Below are 26,443 nucleotides of genomic sequence, written 5' to 3'. Positions count from 1 at the left end.
GTGAGTGTGCAAAAAGTATCAGTTTGTGAATGAGAAGTGTGAGTGTGCATTGGGTTTGGGAAGCCCGTGAGAAGAATGAGGGGTTATAATGAGATGAATGTGAAAGGAGGGTGGGGTTAGTGTGGAAAGGTATGCAAAGAAGTGCAAGAAAACATGTAAGGAATATTTAAGGACAGTGGGTTGAGTTACAAGAGGTGGGGTGTAATAGTGCCAGGAGGGTACAATGGGTATAGGAGGAATATTTGGAGAAATATTTGAGGAAGATGAATATGAGGGGGATAACTCATCTCTCTGTCCCTCTACCTGTCTATTCATCTACCCACCCACCTATTTATCCATTCATCCATCACCCACCCATTCATTCATCCATCCACCATCCACCCATTCATTAATCTGTCTACCACCCACCCATTCATTCATCTGTCCACCACTCGGCCATGCATTCATTCATTGGTCCATCTACACATCCATTCATTCATTCATCCACCACCCACCCATTCATTCACTCATCCACCATCCACCCATTCATTCATCCGTCCACTACCCACCCACTCATTCATCTGTCCACCACTCAGCCACGCATTCATTCATTGGTCCATCTACACATCCATTCATTCATCAGTCCATCCATCCACCTATCCATCCACCATTCACCAAGTACCCACAATGCTCTGGGCCACTCCAGGCACTTCCATCAAGGACCACACAAAACTAAGAAGCAGAGGGTTAGAGTGATGAGTTTGAGGAACACGAAAGGGATGTGCAAAGAGAACGTGCAGTGATGGGGCCCTCGGTGGGCCTTGGGGGAAGGGAGAGCAGGAGAGAGGGTGTGAAAGCCCTTACCCAGCTGGTGGATTGGCTGTCCTTGTCCTGCGAGGAGAAAGGACGGAGGGAGGACATGCTCAGAGAGACTGGTAAGACACGGGAGAGAGGAAGTGGGGCTCTCAGGAGGGTTGCAGGTAGGAATGGAGCCTAGACTGGGGTAACGCCAAAAGGTACAAGGAGCAAGTCACGGGCATCTGGGATAGACGTGGCCCCTGTGGGTAGGCTGAGGGAGGCTGAGCACGGCTTTGCAGCTACCTGGGCGCCAGGGCTCCAGGGGCACAGGGAGGCTCCAGGGTCCATCCCCAGCGGCGGTGTAGGCTGCCACATACACCGTCAGGTTGGGCACAGACCCCTCCCCTCGCAGCTCCAGGGTCACCTCTCGCTTTAGCCCTACGTCCATCAGCACCTAGGATGTGCAAATAAGGCGTCAGAGTAGAGCTCCAGCCCCAGCACTTAAGCCCTCACCCTAAGCCTCAACTCCCCATCTTTCTCAAAGCCCACTCCTCATCTCCAGCCCCTCACCCCCTACCTCTTCCTATCCTTCATCTCTCATCCCCCATCCTGTCCTCTCCTTTCCGTTCTCTATCCCTACACTCATTAAAATATCAGCTTCACCGGGTCCAGGACTTTGTCTTCTTCACTGCCATATACATCCTCAGGTCCTAGCTCAAGGAGGTGTGGAACACAGTACTGTTGTTGAAAGGACCGAATTCTCATCTTTGCCCCCTCATCCCTCCATCCCCTTCTAATTCCTCACTCTTTCTCCCATCTATCTCTCCATCCCAGGGTGCTGTTTGCTCAGATAGTACCTTCATATTAATTAGAAAGAGACACCCCTTCCTCAGTGTGCTATGCAACTATCTGCTGTAAAACTGCCCTAGTAAATATGTCTACTGAAATGTTTTGTACATGATTCACAAATTGTTGTTGTTCAGTTGCTCAGTTGTGCCCAACTCTTTGCGATCCCATGGACTGTGGCACACCAGGCTTCCATATCCTTCACTATCTCCTGTAGCTTGCTCAAACTCATGTCCATTGAGTCGGTGATGCCGTCCAACCATCTCATCCTCTGTTGTCCCCTTCTCCTCCTCCCTTTCATCTTTCCCAGCATCAGGGTCTTTTCTAATGAGTCGGCTCTTTGCATCAGGTGCCCAAAGTATTGGAACTTCAGCTTCAGCATCAGTCCTTCCAGTGAATATTCAGGGTTGATTTCCTTTAGGATTGACTGGTTTGATCTCCTTGCAGTCCAAAGAACTCTCAAGAGTCTTCTCCAACACCACAGTTCACAGATTCATAAATAGCCATCTCCTAACTCTCTCCTGGAGGCTTCCCAGGTAACTCAATGGTAAAGAATCACCTGCCAATGCAGGAGACGCAGGTTTGATCCCTGGGTTGGGAAGATCCCCTGGAGAAGGAAATGACAACCCACTCCAGTATTCTTGTCTGGAGAATCCCATGGACAGGGCGCCTGGCAGGTCCTTGGCTACCGTCCAGGGGTCGCAAAGAGTCAGACATGACTGAGCGACTGAGCATACACACACGCAGCCCTCTCATGGTCCCCTTTAACCGCCCCAGAACGTGCTCTGCTAGCATGGGTGATCACATTCTACGCAACCTGCTCAACTGTCCTTGTCTGCCTTGTCATCTTCTCCTCCCCAGTCCTCTCCTCTACAGCCACTCCGCCCCAGCTCAGCCAGCAGCACCCACCTCGGGCGTATCCTGACCTCGATAGGCCAGTCGGTACCCTAACAGGGTGCCCTGCAGCGGCGCCCTTGGCTCCTGCCAACGCACAAGGGCTTGACTCCCATTCCGCATGGCGCTAACATTCTCAGGAGGGCCCAGGGGCACTGGAGGACAGGGAAAAGGGGAAGCTGGCATCCCCACCTCTTCCTGACCCCCTCCCCTCTTCCCAAGGAGTAGGGGCAGGGTGCAAAGGACAAGCACGTGGGCAAGTGGCGCAGGTCTCCCATGAGCAGGAGCACAGAGATGAGGTCCGGGAGAGATGCCAGTTGGGGATGGGACAGGAGGGAGATTGAAGCCACGTGGGGTATACAGGTGAGAGGAGATGCTGGGGGTCATGCTGATGTATGCAAGGGTCAGCGGGGCAGTGAACGATGTCTCCCCGCCACCAGCCCCTTCTTACCTCCTTCTGGTGTCTCCACAGGAAGCCAGTGGGTCCAGGGTGAGGGGCCCTGGCTACTGACACAGGCCACCCGGAGGTGGTAAGGGGTGTGAGGATGGAGGCTGCCCAGCCGTAGTTGATGAGGAGGAACGGACGCTTGTAAGGTGAGGGGCTCCTCTGGGGGGTCTGGCTCTCCCAGCCAGGCGCCCACCCTGTCATCTGACAGCACAGCCTGTTGAAGAGGGAGGGGGTGTTGAGGACAGGGTGGCCACACTCAAGGCGATCACACAACTCTCAATGGTAGTGATCCTGGTGTGATGACACAACTTTGCAAGGATGTGTGTGTGTGTGTGACGATTCCATGTTCATGCAACATGGGCACCTGGGTTTGCAAAGCGAGGCCACCCAGCTCTACAACGTGGCTCTGCCATCAGTTGCAAAAGCCACTTCTAACAAGACTTTCTCTCTCTGAGCCTCAGTTTCCTCATCTGGAAAATGGGGACTTAGAGGAGCAAATGCTTTCCAGGGCTGCTTAAAGGTTCAATGTAAGGGACTTCCTGGCAGTCCAGTGGTTAGGACTTTATGCTTCTACTGCAGGCACAGGTTTGATCCCTGGTCAGGGAGCTAAGATCCCGAATGCCATGTGGCATGGCCATACAAAAAAATTAAGTGTAGGACAGCTGGACAGTGCATGGCAGGTGGTCAGCATCAATAATAATGACATTCAACCACAGGCAAAAGCAATGTCCCACAATAGAAGTCAGAGGAAGGAATTCCTTGGTGGTCCAGTGGTTAGGACTCCGTGCTTTCACTGCTAAGGGCCCAGGTTCAATCCCTGGTTGGGGAACTAGGATGCCGCAAGCCTCCCATAGCTAAAAAATAAATCAGAAGAGTAGGCATCTCTGGGGAGCAGGGAACCTTCAACAGCTGGGAAGTGTCTGTATCTTGATTCAGAGGGTGGTCACTTGGTTAAACAATCTAGGTGTACACCAAAGATTATGAACATTATATATTTTAATTTAAAAAAATAGAAAAGGACTTCCAAAGTGCTCCAGTGGCTAAGACTCTGTGCTCCCAATGCAGGGGGCCCAGGTTCGATCCCTGGTCAGGGAACTAGATCCCACATGCTGCAACTAAGACCCAATGTAGCCAGAGAAATAATTTTCTTTTTTTAAAGCAAAGTCTTTTACAAACCTAAACTCATTTGACCCTCACTTTAGCTGTGCATTGTAAGTATGTACTGTCTTTATGCTCATTAAACAGATGAAGGCACTGAGGCTTGGAGAGACGGAATCACTGATCCGAGGACACTAGCTTGTCATTGATGAAGCTGGGACCTGAACCCATCCTATCTTCAAAACCTTTGCCCTACTGACAATAAGAATATCCTTTTAAGAACATCAGTAATGGTAATAATACTCTTCTGTCCAGAGATGCAATGCATCTTAGTGCTGAAGAGCACAGATACTGGATCTGGGATTCAAATCCAGCCTCTCCTACTCCCTAGTCCTGTGCCTCAGTTTCTTCATCTGAAAAATGGGATAACAACAGTGTTTCCCTTCTTCACAGGATTAACTGAAGTGATACCCTGTAAGCATGTAGAAAAGTGTCTGTGCAGGGCTTCTCTGGTGGTCCAGTGGTTAAGAATCCACCTTGTGATGAAGGGGACATGGATTCGATCTTGGGTCTGGGAATATCCCACACGCCACGGGGATGTGCGCCACAACTATTGCGCCGGCACTGTGCAGCCCCCGAGTGGTGACTACTGAAACCCCCGTGCCCTAGAGCGCATGCTCCACAGCAAGAGAAGCCACCACGACGAGAAGCCCGCACACTGCAACTCGAGTGCAGCCCCCGAGTAAGCCTGTGCACAGCAACAAGGACCCAGCACAGCCAAAAATAAAGAAATATTTAAAAAAGCAAAAAGAAACAAAAAAAGAGTGTCTGTGCAGACTGAGCGTTTGTCATTGTTATTTTGTGTGTGAGAGATTGTCTGGCCACCAGTGTCAAACCCAGCACATCCTGCAGAGCGGCAAAGGCTTCTCCACCCACTTGGTCTCCAGGACTGGCGAGATCAGGATGGGAGGGACCACAGCTGGGGAGGACGTCCGTACAGCCCTTCCCCACAGAACCACAAACTCGTCACACCCCCACAATCCACAGCCACACAGCTCAGGGGTGCTACCTTCACCCTGGGGAGCATCCAGGCAATATAACCACGACACACACTGTGCTGGGAAAGAGTTACTGCTCACAACCAGACTCCATCGGGTCCAACTCTTCGCTTGGATATTATTTGCTGTCTGATTTTTTTTTTTTATTTTGGCCATGCCATGTGGTGGCTTACGGGATCTTAGTTCCCCGACTAGGGATCAAACCCTTGCCGCCTGCAGTGGAAGTGTAAAGTCTTAACCACTGAACCACCAGGGAAGTCCCTGCTATGTGATTTAGAGTGAGTGTTTTTACCTCCCTGGGTCTCAGTTCCTGTCTCTGGAAAATGGGCCTCCGAGAGTCTCTACCTGTCAAGGTGAGAAGTTTACTGATATAATGCCCATGAACTGGCTTGCCTATCCTGTCAACAGCTAACTTATTTTGAGTGTCAGCTGTGTCCCAAACACCCTGCTAAGCACATTAGTCCGGAATGAGCACCCATGGGGTTCAATTCCTTTTTTTATTCCCATTTTACAGATGCGGAAACAGAGGCCCAGAGAGATCCAGCAGCTTGCCCAAGGTCATACAGTCCCTGAGTGGGGAAACCACAGCAAGGCCTGGGGAGGAGATAGCAGGAGTGGGGGAGGTGGTCTCCTTGCCTGCTCTCTGACCCACACTGACTGTCCAGAAGGGGAACCTCGGCCGGGACAAAGGGGACATGGGCGCAGACTGTCAGCCTCCCCTTGCCCACCCCCACTTCTCTTTTCCCTTGCACGGCTGTGACCCTCCAACTTGAACCCTGAGCTCATGCACAGCAGGAAGTGAGACCTGGAGAGGGAAGAGGGCACACTTCTGCTTTTCTTGGGGGACATTGGATGGATGTGGGTTGGGGGTACAGCTGGTGTCTGACCTGGCATTTGAGGTCTTCCCAAATCAGCCCAGCTTCTGGGATTGAAACAGTTTTAGCCTTTTTAGCCACTGGGGAAGGCAGGTCACTTCCCTTCTCTGGGTCTCAATTTCTTATCTTGAAAATGGGAAGATGAATAATCATTACTTTCTGGGGTTAAAATATCAAATGAATGTGAGGTTGTCCCCAGGGCCAGGGTCTTATAAGAAAGGTAGCTCCTGTTTAATCAAGCCCCACTGGCTCTAAATGGCCTTTCAGAAGTGCCCTTTGGGTTTGGCAAGACAAGGGTTTGGATCCCACCTCTGCCACTTCCTGGCTTTGTCCTTGGGCAAGTTGCTTAACTACTCTGAAACTTAGTTTCTTTTTGAATTTTTTGGCCGCACCATATGGCATGCGGGATCTTAGTTCCCTGACCAGGGATTAAATCCATCCCCCATGTGGTGGAAGAGCAAGTCTTAACCACTGGGCCACCAAGGAAGTCCCTGAGCCTTAGTTTCTTCATCTGGAAAATGAGTGTATCCATAGACTCTACTTTACAAAACACTCAAACAAGTATGTGTTAAGCTGCAACACAAGGCCCAGCACATAGTGGCTGTGTTATTGTTTTTGTTCTTTAGTTGCGTCTGACTCTTTGTGACCCCCTGGACTGTAGCCCACCAGGCTCCTCTGTCCATGGGATTTCCCAGGCAAGAATACCAGAGTGGGTTGCCATTTCCTTCTCCAGGGGATCTTCCTGGCCCAGGGATCGAACCTGTGTCTCCTGCGTTGGCAGGCCGATTCTTCACCCCTGAGCCACCAGGGAAACCTAAGCACATAGTGGACATGCAATAAAAATTGGTCATTGGGAGTTTCCTGGTGGCCTAATAGTTAGGATCCTGGGCTTTCATTGCTGTGGCCCAGGTTCAGTCCCTGGTCAGGGAACTGAGATCCCAAAAGCCATGTGGCATGACTGAAAAAAAAAAAAAAAAGAAAAAGCTGGTCACTATTCAATATTGTCATTTCCCATCATGAGCATTGTCTCATCCTCACTTAAACTCTTAAATCTCAGACAATTTCAGGCCGGAACCAGATCGCGTATTTGGAGATGTGTGCTGGTTTGTTTTTCTTATTCTAGAGCAGGAGCAGCTTCAGTGCAGAAGGCTGGGTCCAGCTCACCTCAATTATCAGGTATTCTTCCAGTAAACGTTTCCTACTCAGTGTCTGGCCCTGCACTGGGCAGTAATGGGAACCCAGAGATCTCCCTGGTGGTCCACTGGTTAAGACTCCACGCTTCCACTGCAGGAAGGGGAACTAAGTTTCCATCCCAGGTCAGGGAACTAAGCTCCCACATGCTGTGTGGCAGCCAAAAAATAAAAATAGTAATAATTTTTAAACATAAATAAATAATGGGGATGCAGTGGTGGTTGAGCCAGCTCAGCCCTGCCCCTCCCAGAGCTCACAGTCCAGTTGAGAGATAGACTCACCCCCAGAGAGTGACAAGCCAGAGTGGTCAGGGATGGGATGGGAGAAGCCCAAGGGCTGTGAGCACCCAGTGGTGAAAGATGGCCCTGGTCCCTGCTGTTTCAGGGTTTCTATTCTGGCTAGAATCAATTTCACCAACATTTAAAAAATGAAAACGGCCAATAGCTTTTTGTTTGTATTTTGCCACGTTGCTCTACTTGCAGGATCTTAGTTCCCCAACCAGGGATTGAACCTGTTCCCCCCAGCAGCAAAAGCATGAAGTCCTAACCACTGGATGGCTAGGGAATTTCCAAAAGCAGCCAATAGTTTATTGCATGCTTTCCAAGTTCCAGATACTATTTTAAGTTTGTTAAATGCAGTCACTCACTGAATTCCTACAGCCAGTCTACCAGGTTGGGACTACCGTTATGCCCATTTTACAGATGAGAGAACTGAGACCCAGGGACGTAGAGTCACCCGCCCAAGCTCATGCAGCCAGCAGCTTGTTGGAGCTAGGATTTAAACCCAGGACATCTGGCTTATCCCAAGGTTCTACTGCCTCTCAAATGAATGGCTGGGAAAGGCTGGTATCCCAGGGAGAAGATGAGGGCTTATGGCTCTGGGTGGAAGGAGGGCTGAGATGGAGGCAAGGAAAGGCTGCGGTCTCACCTACCTGCAGAATGCAGTGGGTGAGGGGGTAGATGCCACTCAGGCCTGGGGTCCAAGCCACCTCCAGTTCCGTCGGCTGGGTGGAAACCAAGTGGAGGTCGTGGGGCCGCTGGGGGAGCACTGTGGACAGATGAGGGGAGGGACTGATCCTGTGCCCGAAGCTCCTTGCCCAGCCCTCTACCCCAGCTCTGACCTCTGACCCCAAGCCCATACCCTCTAACACCCAGCTCCTCAGCTCCCTCTCCTGTCACCTGTGATGGTGGCCGTGCGGGATGTGGTGATCCCCTTGGCATTGTGGGCTTCACAGGAGAAAGACGCAGTCTTGTTCAGGCCTGGGGAGTCATGTGAGGGGGGGCCCGGTCAGAGAGGGGAAGGAGGGGGTTGGGGCCCGGCTGAGCATGCCCCACCACACTCCATCCCCAGGATCAGTCCAGCCCCCAGTGGTGTCTGCTTGAAGGGAGTGTCAAAAAGAGAGGTGATGTATGGGGAATGCAGACCTCCACCCCCAAAGACAGGCCAGCTAACACCACCCTGACACAGACCTAACCCCCACCAAGATAGACACATGTACATGTACACACACACAGACACACACTCACACACAGACACCACAAACATATGGCCCAACATACAGTTATACACACAAATGTACACACTTACATACAGAAACACACATACTCATACCTAGACACAGGCAAACACACAAACATATACACACAAGCACAGACACAATCACACTGAGCCACAAGACACCCGTAGAGTCGTACACACCTATTAACACACACTTAAGAAGCAGGCCTTCATGGGGTTGTGTAAACATAGGCATGTTTGTTCATTTACAAGCTTGGTTGCGACCAACCTCTCTCCCCCAAACTCAGTTGCTCTAGCCCCACCGGCCTCCTGGTGTTTCTAGAAGGTACCAAGCATATTTCCACCTCGGGAAGTTTGTACTTCCATTCCCTCTGCTTAGAAAAGCATTCCCACAGACATCCACCCTCCTTCACACTCCTTACTCAGACCTCACCTTCCAGCCACTCTGTCCCTCCCCAAGCACCTTGTCAAAAATTGACATTCCCTCGTGGCTCAGCTGGTAAGTAACCTGCCTGCTATGCGGAGACCTGGATTCGATCCCTGGGTTGGGAAGATCCCCTGGAGAAGGAAAAGGCTACTCATTCCAATATTCTGGCCTGGGGAATCCCATGGACTGTATAGTCCATGGGGTCGCAAAGAGTCAGACACGACTGAGTGACTTTGACCTCCACAGCCAGCCTCCTCCCTGCTTTACTTTCTCTCTTTGGTTCTCCTCATCACAGTATCCTTCACATGGTCCTGTGTCTCCTGTTAGCTGAGTGTTGACCCAGAGGGTCAGGGGTTTCAGCCCTGCTGTATTCCCACCCCGTCCCTGCCCCCCGGGCCCAATATGGCCTGGTACACAGTAGGTGCTCCATAAATGTTTGTTGAATGAGTGGCTGGATTGGTGTGGATACATTTGTGTACTTATGAGCATTTCAGGGTGTGTGCGTAGCAATGTGAGCATGTGTAAATCCATGGGTGAGTTCGTGGAGGAGTCTTGAGTAGCTGTTTCTGAGTGTCTGAAAGCGGGATTGCCTTCCCTTCCCCAGTGTGGTGGTGGTGGCAGCACAGGCAGACACACATACACACATACACACACACACAAAGGCACATACAAGTACACAGGCAAACACAAGAGACACAGACACACAAACACTGAGAGACACAACACAGAGCTATACAACGTCCACAGATTCACACACACACACACACAAAGGCACATAGAAGTACACAATCAAACACAACAGACGCAGACACACAAACACACACAACACGCAGAGCTATAGAAAGTCCAAATTCACACTCACAAAGGCACATACAAGTACACAGGCAAACACAAGAGACGCAGACACACACAGAGATGCACAACACACAGAGCTATACAATGCCCACAGATTCACCCACACACGCACACACACAGCGTCTGGGTGACAGGATGTAAGGAGGACCAAGTCTTAAATCTGTGTGTGCTGCAGGTCTGTATCCATCTGTGTTTGCGTGTGAGTGTCTGCTGGCCTCGCGGCGGCTCCCGCCTTCGCTCTGCGCTGCGCTTGTTCCCACCACCATCAGCAGCTACTCGCAGACACAAAGTTTCCTTTTCTCAGGCGGCAGAGGGAGTGGACGCAGGCAACGGCGGCGAGGCCGGAAGGGGGTGGGCAGGGAAGCTCCAGGGCTCCGCTGCCCGGGCCGCGGTTCCCAGCCAAGGTCAGGTGCCCGCAGCCCCCGCGGGCCCAGCCGAGGGACAGGACGGCCCCGGGCGGCCTGCCCGGGGAGGTGGGGAGGGAGCTCGGGAAGCCTGGGTGCCCTCCAGGCACCTGGCACGTGGGGGCCCCCGCCAGGGTCACGGCGCTAGAGCCCGCGCGGCCCGCCGCCCGTAAAGGAGCCCGCGGGCGGGAGGGGTCTGGAGCCCGGTCCCGTTCCGACCGCAGCATTCCTGCCCCCGCGTGAGTCACCCCAGCGGGCCCCCCCGCACTTCCGGCCGGCCGAGATCCCCCTAGCCAGGCCCCAGCGGCCCGCACCTTGAGGGAGGGAGGGAGCCGGGGCGAAGGGGCCTGGGACCCCCTCCCTCCCGGCGGGCTCTCGGGCCAGATGTGCTTTCCAGATGTGCCGGCCCTCCCCCACCCCGGAGCGCAGTTCGCTTTTTCCGAGGGAACGGGAGGGATGGAAGCAGAGAGGGGCCGCGCCCTGAGTCAGATCCAGGGACAGACGCACACAAACGGACGGAATTCCTAACACGGCACCACCGCGAATTCCTGCATACACGCACAGTGAATCACACTTAACATACAGGGGCAGTTGCTGGTCCTCAAACAGAAAACAGCAACACTGGTCAACTGCCGCAGAGGCTACTGTCACAAACCAGCAGTGACACAAAAACATACTCGTTGACTTATATGTAGACACAGGGGGCTGACATTGACACATAGACACACACATGCCCACACACAAGCATAAGCAGACAATCAAACAAGCCCGCACGGACTGCAGACACCTGTGTGCGTTTAGTCTCAGTCCTCTCCAACTCTGCGACCCCGTGAACTCTATGTAGCTCTCCAGGCTCCTCTGTCCCCGGAATTCTCCAGGCAAGAATACAGGAGTGGGTTGCCATTCCCATCTCCAGAGGATCTTCCCACTCGGGGACTGAACCTGGCTCTCCCTCGTTGTGCTGTGCTTAGTCACTCAGTCGTGTCCGACTCTTTGCGACCCCATGGACTGTAGTCTGCCAGGCTCCTCTGTCCATGGGGATTCTCCAGCCAAGAATACTGGAGTGGGTTGCCATGCCCTTCTCCAGGAGATCTTCCCAACCCAGGGATGGAACCCAGGTCTCCTGCATCGCAGGCAGATTATTTACCGTCTGAGCCACCAAGAAGCCCTACAAACACTCAGTAACACAATATACACCTAGGCTGAAGCTGACAAACACACCAGCCTCCCTGCAGATTGAGATACATCCGCCAACCGACAAATGCACACCGAGGCTGAAGTGGACAAACATACACAACAGGGCGCAGGTCAGGCTGATGTGGGTGCGCTCGCACACAAACACAGCCACGCCTTGCAAACACAGCCGGATACACTCAACTCGCTTCGGACACATTCATCAAGATGCAGAGTGATACAGAAACACACACTTGCATCGACACACAGGGCTGCTGCAGACACACAAGCGTGGAGATGCTACCAAGCGCATGTAGGTGACGCAGACACATATATACACGGGCTGGTGAGGACCTCAAGTTCATCCACCAAGAGGTAGTCAGGGCTGGGACTGACACACCAGAAAAAATAGAAGCTGAAGGGTATTGTTATTACCTGCTGTGAATCCCACACAGACACACACACTTCTATAGGGATCCATGGGACAAAGCTGTACACCAACATTCTCACCCTGCGACATACATACAGATATCACAGAGATATTCATACACAGACAGCCACAGTGGAAATGAGGAAACACGCCAAGTTGTCCAATGACCCATCCTGACTCCACAAAGAAACAAAATCCCCACCAAGACACACTCACACCTAGAGGAACACACCTGTAAGCTGACATGGTCACCTCTATACAGTGAGGTGTGCAAAACAGCCTTCAGACACACGGTGGCTGTGGTCCATCACTCTGCCATCTCTCCTCACACACACATACACTATTCCACCCTCACACAGTGAGTCACAGCTATGAACGCACAAAGAGGGATGGATACCAGGCCAACACTGAGATTCTTAGTCACACACACTTACACTGACAACCCCTGAGAAACTTATAGAAGTATGCCATAAAGACCCAAACACGGGCTTCCCTGGTGGGGCAGTGGATGGGAATCCCCCTGCCAATAAAGGGGACATGGGTTCCATCCCTGGTCCGGGAAGGTCCCACATGCCACGGGGTAACTGAGCCTGTGGACCACAACTACTGAGCCCTCGAGCTCTGGAGTCCCATGCTCCGCAACAAGAGAAGCCACCGCAATGAGAAGCCCGTGCACCGCAACGAAGAGTAGCCCCTGCTTGCCGCGACTAAAGAAAGCCAAAGCAATGAAGACCCAGCACAGGCAAAAAAAAAAAAAAAAGAGAGAGAGACCCATACAGTGGGACAGATGGCTAAACTGACAAAACATACCTAGTAGTGCTTGCACACACACACACTCACACACACATCCGAGACATTCTCTGCAGCTGGCCCTCACTAAGGCACACCCTCATCCAGAGAGGTTGATGCTGACAGAAGCACTGAGACACAGATCCAGAGGGCCAGGGAAACACCCAGACTCTCCCACCACGCCCTCCACATGGGGACACACACACAGACCCTGCCTGGCAGCTCCCATGCTGATAAGCACACAGATCCTCTCACACCTTCGCCCTCCCTTTCTCCCTCTTCCTGGGATGGGCTCGGGGATCCATCCCCCCCACCCCTCTCCCCGTCCGGGGTCCTGCCAGGCTGACTCAGGCCTGGAGTGAGCCCTGGGCCTGAGTCACTCCTCTGGAGGCCAGCATGCTCACCGCTGCTTCCTCGCACACTCAGGGCCCCCGGAATGCTGGAATGTGAGCCTCTCCTTCCACCCTAAGAGACCCTCCATCCGGAGCACCCTCCCAGTGCCAGCAGATGAAGGTAGCAGGTTGGGGCTGCTGGAAGCGAATGGCTTCCAAAGTCCAGCCACCTCCCTCTGACTGACTCAGCCTCCCCCATCTGGGTTCCTCTGTCTCCCTTTCCTCAGTGAGGGGAACTCCCTGTGCCTAGGGTCCCCTAACTCTGCCTGACCACTGCGTGACCCCCCAAGCTAGGTTCTGCCCCATCTGTGAGGTGTGGAAAGAGATGGTCACCCTGAGACTGGGAGGGTGTCATCTGTCACTCAGCCCTGCCCCGTCTCTCTCCTTCTTGGGTTACATCTGTGAAGAGGAGGATCCAGTTGATTCCGGTGCCCTGCTTGGGGTCAGGGGCTGACAAAGGGGCATCGGGCCCACACACACTTGGCCATGGAACAGCTCAGAGGAAACCCAGGACAAAGGACGCTATTCAGAGAGGCTGGCGTGAATGGAGGGAGAAAGAGCAGAGACGACAGAGAGACAGGGAGACAGACACAGAGAGAGATGGAGAACAGAGAGACGGAAAGAGAGCACAGAGAGAGAAATGAGATCGATGGGGACAGAAATGCAGAGACAGAGATACTCAGAGACAAAGAGGAAAAACTAGAGAGGGACTCAAAGACAGAGAGAGACAGACAAGGACAGAAGGATGAGGAGAGCCTCAGTGGAGGCATGAAGGGCCCCCGCTTCCATCCCGCCTGGCCCTCTGTCCTGAGCTGATCACATCCCTGGACTCACCTGGAATGCGGAGTGTGTGCTGGGGGCTGTGGTCCATGGCTGAAGCCAGGGAGACAGCATCCTGGAGCCAGAGGAGGTCCACGGGCTCTGGGGGTCCCTGCGCCCGGCAGCTCAGGTTGAAGGGAGTGTTGGCAACCACAGTCCTGTCCTCAGGCTCCTCCAGGAAGTAAGGCAGGCCTGGGGGAGCAGTGGTAAAGGCTGGGGTCCCTCTGATCCCCCTAGGGGCCTGACTCGCTGCGAGGATGATGTAGGCTGCTGGGTCTTTGACGCCTATGTCTGAGCCCTCAGGATACCTCTACTTCCAGGACACAAGGTCCCATATATCCGACTTCTCTCAATGTCTGACCCCCTTCGTGTTTCTTTTCCAGAATGTCGCTAAGTCGTATCTGACTCTTTTGCAATCCCATGGACCGTAGCCTGCCAGGCTCCTCTGTCCACCAGATTTCCCAGGCAAGAATACTGGAATGGGATGCCATTTCCTTCCTTCTCCAGATCTCTCTGTCATCTCTCCCGACCCAGGGAGCGAACCCCCATCTCCCGCCTTGCAGGCAGACTCTTTGACCACTGAGCCACCTCATTCCACTTTATCTATGAGGAAAGTGAGCCATCCACCCAATCCCCAGCAATGGGGGATAGGGTTAAGTCTCCCGGGGTGGGGGAGAGTGGTAAGTTGCCTTGGATCTCTTATCTGACAACCCCCAAGATAGCTTTTCCCCCCAAAACACATAATCTGCCCCCCCAGGCTTGCCCCCAATAATTTACAGACTCCTTGCCTGACCCTCCCAAGATCTCTGACGTTCCTAGGCCTCATGTTCCTAGGCCTAGGACACCCTGAATCCACCAGCACCCTCTGACCCTTCCCTCAGGACTCTTGCCCTCCCAGGACCTCCGAGCCCAGGGCTCACCTTCCAGCCCCACGTAGCCAGGCTGAGACACAAAGGTCTTTTCTCCCAGGACCACGGCGCACTGGTACCATCCCGCATCTGAGAGCTGCAGAGACGAGATTCTGACAGGGCAAGAAGAGGGACAGAGAGATTCAGGGTCAGAGCTGGACCTGGCGGGGGGTGGGGGGTCCTCAGAATTGAAAGCGGGGAAGGGGGTCTGGCCCGGAAACTTGTAAGAGCTAGGAAGTGGGTGCTATTATTAACTCATTTTACAGAAGAGGAAAGCGAAAGCCGGGGTGAGTTACGTCACATGGTCAGAGCCACGCAGCTCGCGAGTGGCCACACTGCCATCCAGCCCAGGTGGGGCTCCTGCGAGTGAGTGCCCACTTGGCCTCACGTGGTGGAGGTGTGGGGACAGGAGGGACATGGGTCACGGCTGGTCGGAGGGGGAGGCTGGGCACCTGAGTTGGCTGACCACTTTCCAGTCATCCTGCCCGTCTTCGCCCAGGGGCACCTGGGTCTGGGTGCTGTCTGCCAGCTCTAGGACCTGTCCATCCCGAAGCCAGGTCACCTCAGGGGGCTCCCCCTGAACCTGGAGCTCACACCGAAGGGTGCCCATGAGTCCTCGGGCACCGGTGATGTTCCCCGGACTCCCCACAAAGGGGGACACTTCAGTCTGTGGGCCTGCAGGGAGATGGAAGAACATTAGCTCGGGAACCCCTGCTTCCCTGGACTCCTCGGTTCCATCCCTGCCGGCCTGCCTACGGCTGCCAGGACCCCGCCAGGCCCTTAGGCCCACATAGTTGTTGAGTGACCTCAGCTGGGGGGGCGGAGGGTGGAGGCTTCATGAGGAGGATGGGAGCCTTCCCAGGGGACTGGGGTCCGGCCTCCATCCCGTTGGGAAGTAGGCCCAGCATCTGGCAGCCTCCCACGCCCTGACTGCCCGGCTGGCCTGCCCCTGCTTAGGGTCTCTAGAGACTTCACAGACTGGGCTGGTGGATGGTGGGGAAGAAAAGGAGATGGGAGGGAGCTAGGGGAGAGAGAGAGAAATGGGGAAGGAGAGACAGAGAGCGGAACCGGAGAAAGTCAGGCAGATGGAGAGGAACAGAGACTCAAGAGAGACCGAGGATGAGAGACGGAGAGACCCACCTAGAGGGGAAAAAGTTGGGGGAGAGACACACAGAGGGAGACAGAAAGACGCAGACAGAGACGTAGATAAGAGACACTTAGAGCACAGGGTGAGGGAAAGACAGAGAAATGGAGACCCACAGAGATGGCGGGCGAAGGCAGAGCCCCCGGCCCCGGAGGTGGGGCACACGGACAAGTAGCACTGGGGTGAGGAGAAGTGGGGGTGACTGATGGGAGTTTTCCCCCGGGGCTCCGGAGCCTCCGCACCCTGCTGCCTGACTTCGGGGTCCCTTACCCTCCGCTCAGCCCCTCTCTGCGAGGCCCCCAGGTCAAGCCCAGCCCCTAGCCCTCCGCGTCTCCTGTCTGTCTGTCCCATTGTTCTGTGTCCATCTCTTCCCCATCTCTGGGGCTCCCAGTTTCTGTTTCTTGTCCTTTTGTTCCTCTCTCAAGGGTCCCCTTTTTTTTCTTTCCCGGCCTATCTTGATTTGTCTCTGTGTCCCCCTTGTCCCCCTCTCTGTTGTCCCAAGGAAACTCCCCGAGCCGGCTCAGGACTCAGCGCCGCCCCCCCTCAAACACCTGCCATCCGTCCCCCTTCTCCCCCCTCCAGCCCCTCCACGAGAGGTCCCTCCCCACAGGCCCCCCATCCTCACTCACCCTTGGGAGCCACGCGCCCCCAGCAGCACAACGCCCAGCACCAAGCCAACAGGACCTTGCCCATCCTCGGGGCACCAGGCAGTCAGTGCCAAACTTTCCTCAGAAGTTGCTGGGCACCCTGCGAGGGAGGGGGCAGGGCCGGGCTGTCCCCGACCCTCCCCCCAGCTCCCAGCTCCCCCCGCCCTGATTTGGCACTGCCCGCCTGGCACAGCGTGGTGGTTGGGGGGTGTCCCTCGCGGGCTCGGCTCAGCGGGCCGCCTTCCCAGCTCCTCTGCCTCCTTCTCTCCCTCCCAGACTTCGGGCAACACTTTCTCCGCCCCTGGCTCCCCGTCGCTTCTGCCTCCGCCCACCGGCTTGGAGCCCAAGAGGCCACCTGGACTTCGAGGGGTTAACGCAGAGAGACGAGGACCCGTTCGGTCTTAAAGGGGCCCTGGAGGGAAGCTGAGGAGGGGGCAGGGGCCCCTGGCGGCTGCGCCCCTGCTCTGGGGCCAGCGGGGCAGGGAAGCTGAGCGTCTCTGTACCCCGGCTCTGGGCGCTGTCCCTCTGGGCTCTCTCTCCGTGCTCGTCTGGTAAACATTCCTCCAGAACTCCACTCCCCTCTGTGACGCCCCCCTCCCCTGCCTCCACCCCCAGCCCAGCCCATCCAGGCACTCCCCCTTTGCACTCGCAGCTCCTCAGACCAGGACACACACACACACACAAACTCAGATGTCATCCACACACACAGACACACACGAGAGGCTGGGACAGGAGGAGACACGCAGGGACACGCCGCCGGCCCACACTCAGACAAGCCGGGTCAGGAGCGCCTCCATTCCTGGAAAAAAGTCTCAGAAACCAGAAAGGGGAGGACACCGCTGTGTGGGCATCCCCGGGGTGCACTGATGCGGGGGCGGGGTGGGGGGAACATCATACCCCCTCGTACCAAATAAAGACCAACGTGGGCACAGAAACAGGATGCCAGTGGATGGGCACTCACAGGGGTGGGGGTGGGGGTAGCCTGAAGACCTGGATGGGACTCCTGCCTCTGCCACTAACCCCATGACCTTACAAGGGACTGGCCTCCCTAAGCCTCAGTTTTTCCATCTGTAAGCTGGGAATAAGGACAGAACCTACTTGGCAGGCTACGGGGACAGGGCACGCGTAGTTCCGTCGCACGTGGTAACGACAGCTGACTAGGTGTCCTTGGTTTTTCTGCATCTCACGGGTCTGTCTCTGGGCGCTTGCGTTGCTGTCTCCCTCTGGTGGTTTGCGTATCCTGATCCTGCAGATCCGGTGCAGGTGTGCTGGTTTCTCCGGCTTATCCATTTCCCTTCCCCATGTGTTTTGCACATGGGGTGTGTGTATGTGTGTGTGTGTGTGTGTGGTCTCTCTGAGCCTGAGTGTTTGTGCAAGACAGGCTGAACTCCCAACTCTCTGCTCTTTGCCGTTCTGCTTCTGTACTGGTATCCCCACAGCTCTTCACAAATGCCTTTCAGCCTCTCCAGGCCTTGCCCATCGGCCCCCTTTCCTCAGTCCTTTCCCACCAGGACCTTGCCTTGGCCTCCTCCCAGGCCTCCTTCAACCCATCTCCCATTTGTAACCAGAGGGATGTTTCTGAAACTCAAATCTGACCCCATTCCCTCCCTGCTTAACCCTGGCCCCTCACTGCCCTCAGGATGAGCCCTGGGCTCCTCAACTTGGCACTCAGGGCTGAGGCTTAGCACCCTCTTTGAGCTGTCTTACATTTCAGACCTCAGCATCTATCCTGCCTCCCGAGCCTGACCCTCAGGGTCTTCTCAAATACCTCCTACCTTCAGTAAGTTTCCAGCTGCCATGGAGGATTAGACTCAGCTAACAAACCTCTCTCCTGCCTGGCCCTGCTCTCTTCTCCATGACCTCAGCCTGGTCCAGCCCCGTCTTCTCCGACCTGGACTCCTGCTCTGGCCTCTTCCCTGGTCTTCTGGCCTCTACTCACCTCCCTCTAACCAGTCAAGAGCAAGAAGAATGTCTTTTGGGATTTCCCTGGCGGTTCAGTGGCTAAGACTCTGAGCTCCCACTGCAGAGGGCCCGGATTCCATCCCTGCCCAGGGAACTAGATCCCACATGCCACAACTGAAGATCCTGCAGGCCACAACTAAGACTCGGCACAGCCAAATAAATAGATATTGAAAAAAACAAAAAAAGAGAAAAAGACTGTCTCTCAATCCCAAATCAAACCCATTTCCTCCTTTGTCCCAAATCTTCCATGATAAACCCCCAAACTGCTTGCCGCGTGCCCCCTGATGTCCACCCCTTGGCTCCTTTCTCTTGCTCACAGGTCTCCGGGCCTCCTCCTGTAGCCCTTTGTCCCCAGCTCCTACAAACCCCTCAGCCCCATCTCAATTGCCCCATTTCCATGGCATCACTGCCTGGTACTTCCCAGTCAACTCTAGGTCCCCGTGTTATTCACGCCCAGCACTTTGTCCTTTTCTTTGTTTGTTTGTTTTTTTCTAAATATATTTATTTATTTAATTTTTTTTTTTAATACATTTATCTGCTTGTTTGTTTGGTTGCACCAGGTCTTTATGTGGTATCTTTAGTTGTGGCATGAGAACTCTCAGCTGTGGCGTGTGGGATCTAGTTCCCTGAGCAGGGATCAAACCTGGGCCCCCTGCATTGGGAGAGCAGAGTCTTAGCCACTGGACCACGAGGGAAGTCCCTGTCCTTTTCTTTGGTGACGCTGCATGAGTTTTCATGATATATTTATTGGTGCAGCTGTGTGTCTTGTGTCTTCCTTCTCCTGTTGGTCTGTGGGCTCTAAGAGAGCAGGCATTGGGTATCTCTTGGTCATCACTCTGTCCCCACCACCCTGTAAAAGTCTTTCATAAAGGGGTCAATTAATTATTGTGGCATTGTGGAGGGGGGATGCAAATATTTGCAATGATCTGCCCACTTGTTTGAATATGTTGGGGGACCATACGCACCTAATGGACCTGCTGTGTGCATGGCCAAGTCGAATCTGTGTTCATTCTCTCAAGAACTGTTTGCTTGGGACTTCCCTGGTAGTCCTGAGTGGTTAAGAATCTGCCTTTCAATGCAGGGGATATGGGTTTGATCCCTGGTAGAGAAACTAAGGTTCCCACGTGCCATGGAGCAACTAAGCCTGAGTGCTACAACTACTGAGCCTACCAGAGAAACATTTATCAGGATGCATCATGGGCAGTGAAGACAAATACATCAAGGGAAGGGATTTCAAGGGGGTGGAGAGTGCTGTTTTAGGGAAGGTGGTCAGGGAAGGCCTCTCTGAGGTTACGATTAAGGTCTGAAGTAAATTAGCAAGTGAGTGAGTCATGTAAGGAAGGGCATTCTAGGCAGAGGGAACAGCCAGTGCACAGGCCTGGAGGCCGGCTTGTGGAGAACTCCAAGGAGGAGACCCGTGTGGCCTGAATGGATGGGGGTCGTGGAGGAGGTAAGGTCAGAGAGGGTGTCAGCCTGGCAAGGAAGACTATGGGCTTTTATTCTAAATATGATAGAATGCACTAGGGGGCTATTTTTCCTACCCAGCTTTATCAATGTATAATGGACAGATATATAAAGGACTTCTGTGTAGCTCAAGTGGTAAAGAATCTGCCTGCAATGCAGGAGACCGGGGTTCACTCCCTGGGTCGAAAAGATCCTCTGGAGAAGGGAATGGCAATCCACTCCAGTATTCTTGCCTGGAGAATTCCATGGACAGAGAAGCCTGGCGGGCTACAGTTCGTGCGGTCGCAAAGAGTCGGATACGACTAAGTGACTAACACACACAATGGACAAAAGTGTATAAAATATTTAAGGGGTATGGCATGATTCACTACATGTATATATCGTGGAGTGGTTACCACAATATATTTCGTTAACCCATCCATGGCCTCCCATAGTTACCATTTTTTTGGTGTGGATGGTGAGGATATTTATGATCTACTTTCTTCATAAATTTCAAGTATACACTACAGGGGCTTCCTTGGTGGTCCAGTGGTTAGGAATCTGCCTTGCAATGTAAGGGACACGGGTTCGATCCCTGGTCCTGGAAGATTCCACATGCCTTGGAGCTAGTTGCCTTTGCACCACAACCACTGAGCCCATGGGCCCTAGAGTCCGTGCTCTGCAACAAAAGAAGCCACAACAGTGAGAAGCCAGAGCACCGCAACTAGAGAATAGCTCCCAATATATGCAACTAGAGAAAGCCCATGTGCAGCAACAAAAACCCAGCACAGCCAATCAATCAATAAATATGCAAGACAGTATTAGCTATGTTCCCCAGGTTGTACATTACATCCCAGAGTTTATTCATTTTGTAAATGGAACTCTGTACCCTTTGACCAGAATCTCCCCATTTCTCACCCAGTCCCTGGCAACCACCATTCTTTTACTTTTTCATTTAATTAATTAATTATAGGTGGTGGTTTAGTCGCCAAATTGTTCCAATTCTCATGACCCCACGGACTGTAGCCCACCAGGCTTCTCTGTTCATAGGATTTTCCAGGCAAGAATCCTGGAGCGGGTTGCTATTTCCTTCACCAGGGGATCTTCCTGACCCAGGGATCAAACCTGGGTCTTCTGCACTGCAGGCAGAATCTTTACCGATTGAGCTACCAGGGAAGCCCCTGTTAATTATTAATTGAGAGATAATTGATATACATTACATTAGTTTCTGATGTACACAGACATTCAGTATTTGTATATATTGTGAAATGATCCCCATTGTAAGTCTAGTTTAACTTCCATCACTACACAGTGACAGTTTTTTGTTGTTGTTGTTGTTAAGAGAATGTTTAGGATCTACTTTCAGGGGTCTTTCCTGGGAGTCCAGTGGTTAAGACTCTGCTTCCACCGCAGGGGGACCAGGTTCAATTCCTGGTCAGGGAACTAAGATCCCACATGCTGAATTGCACAGCAGAAAAAAAAAAAAAAAAGAAATCTCTTTTTGGGACTTCCCTGGTGGTTCAGTGGCTAGGACCCCATGCTGCCAATTGTGGGGGGAGGGGGCGGGTGGGGGCGGGGGTTTCAATCCCTGGTTGAGGAACTAGATCCCATATGCTGTATCTAAAGATCCCACATGCCCCAATTTAAATAAATAAATAATTTTAAAAGAATCTATTCTCTTAGCAACCTTCATATGTATAATACAGTATTATTAACCATGATTACCAGGCACCTATTACATTATATCCCTCTCTGTTTTGTGATTTTTCAGTTTTTTTAAGATTCCCCATATAAGCGATCATATCACAGTTTGTCTGACTTAATTTCACTCAGATAATGTCTACAAGGTCCATCCATGTTTGTCAGAAATAGCAGGATTTCCGTCTTTCTTATGGCTGAACAATATTCTGCTACTTATCTATGTCACTTTCCCTTTCCTTTTCTTTTTTTTTGTCTGCATCACAGTGTGTGACACTTCCTTGACTAGGGATTGAACCTTTGCCTTCTGCAGTGGAAGCGCAGAGTCTTAACCACTGGACCACAACGGATGTTCCTATGTCACATTTTCTTTATCCACTCATCTGCTGACACAGACTTGTTTGTGTGTCTTGGCTATGGTGAATAATGCTACCATGGACACAGGGGTGCAGATATCTCTTGAGACACTGATTTTGTTTCCTTTGGATATATATCAAGAAGTGGGATGGCTAGATCCTATATAACAATTTTATTTTTAAGTGTTTGAGGAGCCTCCAAGCTGTTTTCCATAGTGGCTGCACTAACTTACATTCCCAACAACAGCACACAAGTGTTTGATTAGGGGAGTGACCTGATTTGATTTGGTTTCCAAAGATCTCCGGCTTCCCTGGTGGCTCAGTGGTAAAGAATCCGCTTACCAGTGCAGGGGACACAGATGCGATCCCTGGTCTGGGAAGATCCCACATGTTGCAGAGCAACTCAGCCTGTGGGCACCACAACTATTGAGCCTGTGTTCTAGAGCCCAGGAACCACAATAAGAGAAGCCACTTCGAGAGGCCCATGCACAGCAACTGGAAAGTAGCCCTTGCAGGAATGAAGACCCAGGACAGCTGTAAATAAATAAATATGGCTTTACTGAGACCAGTAAGTGAAAGGTTGATGGGAAACTTTCTAACAAGGGCATCAAGACCTGGACACACTACATGGGACAATTTATTATTGATGCTGGCAAGGGACTCAGCACTCCCTAGCGAGGACCTCTTGCCAGAATAAGCCCACATCTGATCTAACTCCCAGTTTACAGGGAATTCCTGGCAATGGAAAGACATTTTCTTGAGTAGCACCCCCAAGAAGCCATCAGCCAAATGCGGGATGTGACCCAGTTTCTTCAAGAAATTAGTGGCATTACCAGAAGAGAAAAAGGGGGAGAGATAAATTAACAATCTGGGATTAAAATATATACCTGGCTATATATAAAATAGATAACAAGCATCTATCATATAGCACAGGGAACTATACTCAATACATTATAACCTATAATAGAAGGGAATATAAAAAAGAATTATATAATTATGTAGATGTATAATTGAATCACTGTGCTGTTGTGCTGTACATCTGAAATTAATACAACACTGTAAATCAACTATATTTCAATAAAAATTAAAAAAAATAAGTAGCATTCAAAAGACTGGGGAATGATTACAGCTTAGAAGATTTCCCTGGTGGAGCAGTGGTAAAGAATCCACCTGCCAATGCAGGAGACATCCCCTGGAGAAGGAAATGGTAACCCACTCCAGTATTCTTGCCTGGGAAATCCCATGGATAGAGGAGCCTGGTGGACTACTGCCCATGGGGTTGCAGAGTCAGACAGGACTGAGAGACGGAGTACAGCATCCAAATGAAGGCACTGCGGGGTGAGCCTGTGAGCGCTGATTTGAGAAAATACGACCACAAAGTACATTTCTGGAACCTTCGGGGAAAGACGAACACTAACACTGCAAAAGAGCTAACTGTGATAGGTGTGAAAATGTGGATCATGGTTGTGACTTTTTAAAAAATCATTTTGTTTATTTTTGACTGTGGTGGGTCTTTGTTGCTGTGCAGACTTTTCTCTAGTTTCAGGGAGCAGAGGCTATACTCTCGAGTTGCAGGCCACGGGCTTCTGACTGCAGCGGCCTCTCTTGTGGAGCACAGGCTCTGGGGTGCTCAGGCTTCAGGAGCTGTGGCTCCCGAGCTCTAGAGCACAGGCTCAGTAGTTGTGGGGCACGGCTCAGCTCCGTTGTGGCATGTGGGATCCTCCTGGATCAGGGATCCAACCCGTGCTTCTGGCTTTGGCAGGTGGATTCTTTACCACTGGGCCACCAGGGAAACCCCAGAGTTGTGACTTCTAAAAAGTGGATTTTAGGGAATTCCCTGGCGGTCGAGTTGTTAGGACTCCAAGCTTTCAGTGCTGAGGGCATGGGTTCAGCTGGGGAACTAAGATCCCGAGAGACACATGGCCAAAAAAAAAAAAAAAAAAAAAGGATAGATTTTAAAGGGGGAGTTGTTTTAATAAGTTAGGAGCCTTTGTTGGGGATAATGAAAGTTTTGTGTATAGATAGTGTGATGGCTATACATTGTGAAGGTATTTAATACACTTACAAGTGGTGAAAATGATAAATGGATATATTTTACCCACTGCCCACCCAAAAAAAGTGAAGACCACACTAATTGTAAATACTTTTACTTTGGGGTCTGACAATTATTGTTAAGCCATTCTGAGTTTATGTTCTTCTTTGCTTGCTACTGCAATCATTCTAATATGTCAGTTTTCATATTAATGCAGTACAAGGTCCATCCTTCCATAAATAAATGAGTTTGCTGGTATTTCTGGTTCCAAATTTTCCTGAATGTGAACTAGCAAAGGAAAGCTAATTGTTGCCTTAATCAATTAATTAGGTGGCACCTTACGGCATGTGGGAACTTAGTCCCCTGAGTAGAGACCGAACCTATGTCCCTTGCATTGGGAGCACGGAGTCTTAGTCACTAGACCACCAAAGACATCCCCGCTGCCTTAATTTAAATAAAAAGAGCAAACCTCAAACCTCATTCATTCCTTTTCGTATCCTACTGACATAAAAAGTGAGTAAGTATCCAGTCAATAAGTCATGTCCAACTCTTGTGACTCCATGGACTGTGGCCCACCAGGCTCTTCTGTCCAGGACATGAAAAGTAGCAATAATAATAAATCGAAGAACGTAACATATATTTTACGTTACGTTATTTATGCCTGTGAAGTTCCAGAATTTTTCACATCCCTTCCTTTAAATTAAGTACATATTTTATTGTTTTCGTTTTTAATTATTTCTTTGGCCATGCCATGCAGCATGTGAGATCTTAGCTCCCTGGCCAGGGATCAATCTTGTGCCCCCTACTTTGGGAGCATGTTAAATTGTGTGTCTTTTAGATGCTCAACCCTCAGTGAAGGCATCATTAACTAGAAAGTGGCAAAGTTAAGATGTGACCCCAGTCTCGTCTTTCTATTTTCTATCATATCACTATTCTGTGCTACCTCCGTAGAACTTAAGCCAAAAAATAAAGTGATGACATCATGGAAAATTAAAAAAAAAAACTTTAGCCAACAATCTATGCATCGCTGAAGCTTTCAGAGGCCTATATCTGCAACCTTTTGTTTGTTTTGGCTGTGCCGAATGGCATGTGGAATCTTAGTATCCTGACCAGGGACCGAACCTGTTCCCCCCACCTCACCCCAAGCAGTGGAAGGGTGGAGTCCTAACCACTAGACTGCCAGGGAAGTCTTTGCAATTTGTCTTAAAATGCTTAAAAAAAAAAAAAAAGAGTTGGATGGGCAGGTGGATAGAAATGTACTGATGAAGCAGGGCAACCAAGGTGGGAGAATGTAGGTAGTGTCCCACGGATGTTCCCGAATAATCCCTTCAACTTTGCTGCATGTTTGAAAACTGTCATAATAAAATGTTGCAGGAGAGGGGGGACTTCCCTGGTGGGCCCAGTGGTTAAGAATTTGACTTGTAATACAGGGCACTCAGGTTCGACCCCTGGTCAGGGAAATAAGATCTTACATGCCACGCGGCAACTAAGCCCACAACGGGGCAGCTAGGCTCAACTACTGGGCCTGTGAGCCACAACTAGCGAGAAGCCCGCATGCTGCAATGAAGAGCTGGCGTGCCGAAGTTAAGACCCAACACAGCCATAAATATATAAATAAATGAATATTTTAAAAGAAAAAAAATCGTCAGGTCCAACATAATGACTTTATAAAAGAAAATAAGAAATGGAAAAAAAACGTTGGCAGGGGGAATGTCTTTTCCAATTAGGATGTGTATTCAATCATTTTCTGAGATTGGCGTTAAAATCATCGTAAGAGAAATAAAATTAGCAGAAAGTTGAGGCCGGGTCATGGGCCCACTGTCCTATTCTCTCTACTACTGTATATTTGAAAACTTCCTTACTAGATAGTTGACAAATAAAAAGATGCTTCTGGCTCCCTTGTGAAGAGAAGGGAGGGAAGGGGTGGCAGGAGAGGCCAGACTGAAGGGTAGGGTTTGTGTTTCAGCATCTGCTTTCAGTTTGGGAGGGTGCCCAGGGTGCTGGGCGGTCACCTTCGGGCTGTCCCAAACTGAGGTCCCCCCACCGCCCCAAGCCCCCGCCCCCCAGTCCTGCCCCTCCCCCCGCCAGCCTCACCGGAAGTGAGGCCCAGGACAGCTCCCCTCCCCCCAACCTCCACATCTGCTACTGATGTCAACAGCCAGGGTAGGCGGGGGCCATGTTTTTCAGTTCCCGCCTAGCCTCGAGGGAGGGGTGGACCCCCGTCCCCACCCCTTACTCACAATAATGGACACTGTCACA

General features: G+C 51.7%; 1 protein-coding gene and 1 non-coding gene across 3 annotated transcripts in view; one reads left to right on the top strand and one right to left on the bottom strand.

Moving 5' to 3' along the window:
* AXL (AXL receptor tyrosine kinase) overlaps nt 1-17,269 on the bottom strand; it is a 35,052-nt gene extending 17,783 nt beyond the window's left edge. The window contains exons 1-10 of one of the 2 annotated variants that reach the window (XM_061388359.1): nt 16,676-17,269; nt 15,355-15,577; nt 14,915-15,015; nt 14,010-14,186; nt 8,366-8,446; nt 8,119-8,234; nt 2,969-3,179; nt 2,533-2,672; nt 1,081-1,231; nt 844-870 (exon numbers count right to left, since the gene is read on the bottom strand). In XM_061388359.1, the coding sequence (XP_061244343.1) occupies nt 844-870; nt 1,081-1,231; nt 2,533-2,672; nt 2,969-3,179; nt 8,119-8,234; nt 8,366-8,446; nt 14,010-14,186; nt 14,915-15,015; nt 15,355-15,577; nt 16,676-16,739 (1,291 nt within the window). In that variant the 5' untranslated portion in view covers nt 16,740-17,269. The remainder of the gene's footprint in view (nt 1-843; nt 871-1,080; nt 1,232-2,532; nt 2,673-2,968; nt 3,180-8,118; nt 8,235-8,365; nt 8,447-14,009; nt 14,187-14,914; nt 15,016-15,354; nt 15,578-16,675) is intronic. The other variant, XM_061388360.1, reaches the window with a different exon arrangement.
* TRNAE-UUC (transfer RNA glutamic acid (anticodon UUC)) lies at nt 3,722-3,794 on the top strand. Its single transcript has one exon. It is a non-coding gene; the product is annotated as a tRNA-Glu (tRNA).
* Nucleotides 17,270-26,443: the final 9,174 nt, after the last annotated feature.

Source organism: Bos javanicus, chromosome 18 (assembly GCF_032452875.1).
Source record: "Bos javanicus breed banteng chromosome 18, ARS-OSU_banteng_1.0, whole genome shotgun sequence".
In the NCBI taxonomy this organism is placed as follows: Eukaryota; Metazoa; Chordata; class Mammalia; order Artiodactyla; family Bovidae; genus Bos; species Bos javanicus.
The sequence above is the reverse complement of the archived record's forward strand: the minus strand, read 5'-3'. Positions and strand labels throughout refer to the sequence as shown.